Raw genomic sequence first — 6,271 nt, forward strand, 5'->3', positions numbered from 1 at the left:
ATATGCTGTCTAGATTGGTCATAGCTTTTCTTCCAAGGAGCAAGTGTCTTTTAATTTCATGGCTACAGTCACTATCAGCAGTGATTTTGGAGCCCAAGAAAATAAAGTCTGTCACTGTTTCCATTGTTTCCCATCTATTTGCCATGAAGGGATGGGACTGGATACCATGATCTTCGTTTTCTGAATGTTGAGTTTTAAGCCAACTTTTTCACTCTCCTCTTTTACTTTCATCAAGAGGCTCTTTATTTTTTCTTTGCTTTCTGCCATAAGGGTGGTGTCATCTGCATATCTGAGGTTATTGATATTTTCCCCAGCAATTTTGATTCCAGCTTGTGCTTCTTCCAGCCCAGCATTCCTTATGATGTACTCTGCATGTAATTTAAATAAGCGGAGTGACAATATACAGCCTTGATGTACTCCTTTCCTGACTCGGAACCAGTCTGTTGTTCCATGTACAGTTATAACTCTTGCTTCTTGACCTGCATACAGATTTCTCAGGAGGCAGGTCAGGTGGTCTGATATTTCCCATCTCTTTAAGAATTTTCCACAGTTTGTTTTGATCCACACAGTCAAAGGCTTTGGCAAAGTCAATAAAGCAGAAATAGATGTTTTTCTGAAATTCTCTTGCTTTTTCTATGATCCAGCGTATGTTGGCAATTTGATCTCTGGTTCCCCTGCCTTTTCTAAATCCGGCTTGAACATCTGGAAGTTCACGGTTCACGTACTGTTGAAGCCTGGCTTGGAGAATTTTGAGCATTACTTACTTCAGTTTCTTAAAAATAAACAAAAATGAATTTAAAGAACTTTAAGTAAGAGAGGGGAGCAGGGACCCAGACAGGTAAGGAGAAAAAGAACTGTTTGGCACTAGCAGAGGTGCGCAGACCTGGTAAAGAATCCCGGGGGGTGGGCGGGGACGCCAGGGGCGGGACCCCGGAGCGCCGCGGGAGCGGGCCGCCAGGAGTGCAGTTACTCCTCTCGGACGCTAGGGGGCGGCGTGGGCAGGGGAAGGGCGCGCCGCGGTGACCCGGGAAGTGGCGGCGAGGGGGCGGGCCCGTGCGCGGGAGGCCATGTGGGCGCCGGCGCAGCAGGGAACCGCGCGGGTCGCCATGGCGGAGCTGCAGCAGCTCCGGGTGCAGGAGGCGGTGGACTCCATGGTGAAGAGTCTGGAGAGGGAGAATATCCGGAAGATGCAGGTAGCGGGGCGGGAGCCGACCCGGGGTTGGGGGGAGCGAGTACGGTCCGGAATTTTCTTTCCCTTGCCGCAGCCGCCTCAGGATCCTTACGCACTACTGCCTCCCAGCCTGCAGACCCGGGTCGGGGTGTCCCTGGGGTCGTCGCTGCGTCCTTGGAAGCACTGTTCACTCTTAGAACTGGGGCTTCGGCTGAGCGAATGAAATCTGTGCGCCCTCGGCACGCGCAAGGCCGTTTGCCCGCCCCCCACCCCCCAGGCCAGGCGGGGTAGGGGGTGTCCCTCGCCAGGGTTGAGAAGCCCCCTGGAGTAAGGTTTCAGCCTCCCCCACCTTCCCGTCTTGTGCGGCCGCTTCGCAAGTGAGCAGCCAGAGCCCGCCCAAAGAGCACCGCCAAGGTGAAAGACCGGAAAGCCGACGGTGCTCGGCCTCCTCAATGGCCTGCTCGTACTCGGCTCACGCAGCGATGTCTCATATGCTGTTCCGCTTTGATCCCCTGAATGTTGTGCGGCTGTTGATCCCACGCTTGTCAAGGTGTCCCTGGAGTCAGTGGACCAGTTGCCCCTTGGTGGATGGTTACTAGATCGCTGACCTCTGAACCCTGTGGTTTAGGCACCTGGTTTTCAGAACTTGGCCCAGTCTCATCCTCCACCACCCTCCCCGTCCATCCAGCCTTCGGTTCAACAACTGTCAGTGAGCTAGCGGCAATGAAACACTCTGCTAGGCACCGAGGATAATATTTCCATTCGTGGTTTTAAGCTCTTGGTGTCTATTCTAAGGGGAGGTGCAGGTGCGACGTGCCCCCTAGCCTCTGCTGCACTCGGTGGTGGTCATCTCTGCACGAAGGCTTTCCTGCCTCACCCGTCTCTGCCCTCCCCCCACAGGGCCTTATGTTCCGGTGCAGCGCTGCCTGTTGTGAGGAAAGCCAGGCGTCCATGCAGCAAGTGCACCAGTGCATTGAGCGCTGCCATGCACCTCTGGCTCAAGCTCAGGCCCTGGTGACCAGCGAGTTGGAGAAGTTCCAGGTGAGGAATACCCCAGCCAGACCACTCCAGCTATAGATGTTGCTCTTTTGCAGATGACAAGCGTTGGTTCAGAATTCTTGGCTTTAGTGTCTTGTTTTTGTGTTAACATCTGTGACAGTCCTATGTCCGGCTAGTCTTTACAGGGTTTAAAATTCTGGAAAAGGTCCTAGAGGTTGAGTGCTGTAAGAATTTCCCATAGAAACAATGCAAAAGGGAGTTCATGACCAAGAGCCTTATGCTTTTTTTTTTCATAGACATCAAATATATGTCTACTGTACTGTATGAAGCTTTGTAAAATATGTTAGTTCATTCTTACAATAGCAGAATCCCCAGGAAAGTGGAATAAGCCAGTCTTTAAAAGGTACAGATTAGAGCAAGATCCTACCATCATTTCGTGGGTTTTCCCACCCAGGATGCCCCTACTTACTGTACCCAGAGGGCAGCTCCTGTGTCACTAAAGAGCAGTCATTTACATGAAGCATTATTTTGGTTGACTTATTGATGCCTGACTCATAAGCCTCTCTGAGGTCACTAAGAGCCTCCTCTCCCCCTGCCCTGCCCCATATTTCTTTCTGGAGCAGCAAAGGGTGTCCCCAGCTTCCTTTTACTCCCTTCCTCTGGGTATACTTTCCTGAAACTTGGGTGGAAGAGGGCCCACTTCTGAATCAGTATTTCATAGCCTGGGATTCTTTTCATGTGGACAAATTTATATCCAATGTGAAACATTTTTATATTCTATGTAAAATTCTTCACCATGACTGGCACTGTAAAAGGATAACTTCTCCAAGGTCATGAAACTCCAAAGGGTTTCTCTGTGTTTGACACTTTATTTTACAAGTCTTTCCAAGTTTGCTTCTTGAATTACTGTACAACGTTCTCTTCCATTCACTGTTCAGTCCTGCAATCAGACTTACTTTTCCATTGCACCAGAACCACTCTTTCCACTCCCTTCCATGGGGCTAAATCCAATGGTCATTTCTCATTCCTCATCTTACTCAGTCTGCCTGCATCATTGACACAGTGGATCACTCTCCCCCTTGTTTAAAAATCTTTATTCATTTGGCCACCAGGATAGGATAACTCACTGTCCTGGTCACCCCCTGCCCTGCCCCTGCTCCTTTCTTGTTCTCATTTACTGTCTTTTTTACTCTCTCCAATCTCTGAAGAGCATTGGAGTGCCCAGGGTTATGCTTGGACCTCAATCTAGTTCTGTAGTCTCATAGCAAATATCTATATACTGACAACTCCTGCATTCATATCTTTAGACCAGCTTCACTCCTTATCCAGATTCATATATCCAGCTGTTTCCCCAACGTCTTCACTTACTTGTTTGTCCATCTCCCTCCACTGGAGTATCAGTTCAGTGAAAGAAAGAGCTTTATCTGTTTTACTCATCGCTGTATTCCCCAACAATAGGGTCCCTAGCACCTAGTAGAAGCTCAATAAATATTTGCTGAATTGAGTATTTTTCTGTAGTGATGCCAGACCTTATAAAATCAGGGTGTTTGAAAGTCTGTAGTTGAGTAACAGTAGCCTCTAGTTCCTTCTTACTTCCTGGAAGGCACTTCTTACAACTTATTCGGTCATTCAGCTGCTTTCTAGGAATGCTTTGTCTGGGCCCTCATGGTGCCACCGTCTGTTTTAATCAGGACAGTCTTGGTCAGTTCCACTATAGTGTCCCTTTAATTGATCAAGATAATACACGTCAAGCCAAAACACGTAGTATAGAACGTGGCACAGGATCAGCACTTGGTAAATGAAGGTCACCCTTTCCGCTTCTCTACCCTTTCCCTTCTTGCCGCAGGACCGCCTGGCCCGGTGCACCATGTACTGCAATGACAAGGCCAAAGATTCAATAGACGCAGGGAGTAAGGAGCTTCACGTGAAGCGGCAGCTGGAGACCTGCGTGACCAAGTGTGTGGATGACCACATGAACCTCATCCCAACCATGACCAGGAAGATGAAGGAGTCTCTCTCTTCCATTGGGAAGTAGCTGTCTGCTAGTGGCCATCAGGGCTGAGGGCAGGAATCAATTTAAAAAGACGAATGGGGATTTGGGTCTCCTTAATAAGGAGAGTTGATGAATGAGGAAATTAAGAATGGCAGCAAGTCTAAGGCCTGTGTTTCTTTCCTCTGGACGCTGGTTCCTTTGTGTTTCAATCCTAGAAAGTGAAATGGAGAAAGAGCGGTGCTAAAATTTGGGTCACAGATAGCACAGGAGGTTTGTTGTGAGCCTGAATTTCATGTGGCAAGTACTTCTCCTACCAATAGGGAGTCTCCCTTGTACCAAACCAGGGCCCTCCAAGGTACCAGATCCTCTTACTGCACAGATACCAAGAGGCTGGCAGGTTCACGTAACCAGCTTATGGTCTAATGGAGTATGAAAGGTGTTATATTTGGTGTTCACCTGCTGTTTACCAGAAGGATCACTACAACATTTTCCACAAACTAATAAAATCCATGCAGTCACTAATGTAGAAGGGGGCAGGGGGCTTCCGGGGGTTGGTTTTGCTTGTTTTTCTTTTATAGATAAGGGCATGACATTAAAATGTAAAGTTGGGAGAAGCAGTTTGGATAAAAACTTTGAAAGGGTCCCTGCAGGTACTCATTTCTGACCATCAAGATGTGGATGTGTGTTTCTTAAAATTCTCACACATTACATCATTCAGCCGGGAGACCCTGCAAAAATGTGAGAGACCTCACACTGGTAAGGGAAGCAGGTGCTCTCCCTCTCCCTGGCAGCCGTGGCGGGCCCTGAGGCTGCCTGTGGCAGAGTCAGCCAAGCAGCCAGACAATCTTACAGTGACACACAGCCTTGAGGGGAACGGGATTTTGACAGTATAATATGCTCATATTCAGGAATGAACAGTGAAAGAGGAACTATTAGCTGCTTAATTAAGAGGGCTGTGAAGGACGGGCTTTGGAAAAATCTGTCATGAAACAGGATGAAAGCCTAAGCCCAGTGTTGCTTACTTTGCCTCCTGAAATAACAGAGCTTTGTTGAGACAATCCCCTGGCAACAAAAAAAGTCGAGGGAGGAAAAGTAAGCAACTCAGGGATGAACTGTGGCCCCTTTAGAGTGATAAAGGGACCGCCCTCCATCACCAAATACCACTTTTGCCAGGGCCTTGGCTACATGCGTTCTTGCCCCAGTTCTGGCCCCTTATCATTTTGATAAGGACCTTGTCTTTTTACCAACTTACTTGAAATGACAATATTGTCTGCTGTTTCAAGACTGTGATATATTTTCCTAGTGGTTTGGTTTTCGAAATAAATAAGACTTAATTTTCTTCCACTATTGTGTTTTTTCCCTTATATCTGGACAGTGAATATATAACTTTGTCAGGATACTTCTCTTTGTAATGTGTGAAATAAATTTAAGATGTCCCAGGGAGTGAAAAGTAGTTAGATGTTTCAGTCCGGGTGCTTATAAATGAGAACTTTGAGGACATAACTAGAGCACTGTGAATGTTAGTCTGTTAATGTAAAAAGACAAACTGGAACGCTGAAGAATTCAGTATCCACATCAGGTCTGTAGCTTCCACCGTGGAACTAGGCAGGTGGCCCTGCGCTTCCCATACCCCTCCGTCAGTTGTCTGTGTTTGCCTTGTTCTCATTCAGAGGCTGTTACTTGGCCCAAGAGCTCGCACACATATCCTACCGTTCAGAAGACATGGTTACACCCCAGGAGAAAGGCTGGCTCCTTGCAGGTCGTCTCTGGCCTCCAAGGTTCATCCTTTCCATTTCCTCTGCCTGAAGAGCCCTCTGGCCAGGCCCAGCATATGTAACTTCTACCCATCAGAGGCAGGCAGGATAAGAGCTCTTCAAAGATGTGCTCGTCCTAATCCCTGGATCCTGTAAATACACTCCCTTGCAAGGCACAAGGGACTTCGCAGATGTTAGTTAGGTTACAGACCTGAAAATGGGTTGATGAGCCTGGATTACCTAAGTGGGCCTGATCCAATCAGTTTCCCTAGCTGATGTCAGAAGAGATGAGGCAGAAGAAGTTCCAAAGCATGAGAGGATTCAACCCCCACTGCTGGGGGGTGGATATGGGGC

General features: G+C 48.1%; 1 protein-coding gene across 3 annotated transcripts; it reads left to right on the top strand.

Moving 5' to 3' along the window:
* Positions 1–1,036: 1,036 nt before the first annotated feature.
* On the top strand, positions 1,037–5,613 carry FAM136A (family with sequence similarity 136 member A). Of its 3 annotated transcripts, none has more exons than XM_061432019.1 (3): positions 1,037–1,193; positions 2,072–2,212; positions 4,017–5,613. In XM_061432019.1, exons 1-3 carry the CDS (start codon positions 1,068–1,070, stop codon positions 4,203–4,205), a joined length of 456 nt encoding a protein of 151 aa, XP_061288003.1. In that variant the 5' UTR covers positions 1,037–1,067; the 3' UTR covers positions 4,206–5,613. The 3 variants fall into 3 exon arrangements, with proteins under 3 accessions (XP_061288003.1, XP_061288005.1, XP_061288004.1); XM_061432021.1 differs by lacking the exon at positions 1,037–1,193 and adding an exon at positions 1,428–1,585; XM_061432020.1 differs by lacking the exon at positions 1,037–1,193 and adding an exon at positions 1,594–1,977.
* The last annotated feature ends 658 nt before the right edge of the window (positions 5,614–6,271 follow it).

The sequence above is a fragment of the Bos javanicus genome, chromosome 11 (genome assembly GCF_032452875.1).
Source record: "Bos javanicus breed banteng chromosome 11, ARS-OSU_banteng_1.0, whole genome shotgun sequence".
NCBI classification, from domain to species: domain Eukaryota; kingdom Metazoa; phylum Chordata; class Mammalia; order Artiodactyla; family Bovidae; genus Bos; species Bos javanicus.

What these genes read in the sequence shown, in the direction of transcription:
- FAM136A (XM_061432019.1), top strand. Translation starts at nt 1,068, where the DNA reads ATGTGGGCGCCGGCGCAGCAGGGAACCGCGCGGGTCGCCATGGCGGAG. An exon ending in AGAATATCCGGAAGATGCAG is followed by an intron (nt 1,194 to 2,071) that starts GTAGCGGGGCGG and finishes CTCCCCCCACAG; the next exon opens with GGCCTTATGTTCCGGTGCAG. An exon ending in GCGAGTTGGAGAAGTTCCAG is followed by an intron (nt 2,213 to 4,016) that starts GTGAGGAATACC and finishes TTCTTGCCGCAG; the next exon opens with GACCGCCTGGCCCGGTGCAC.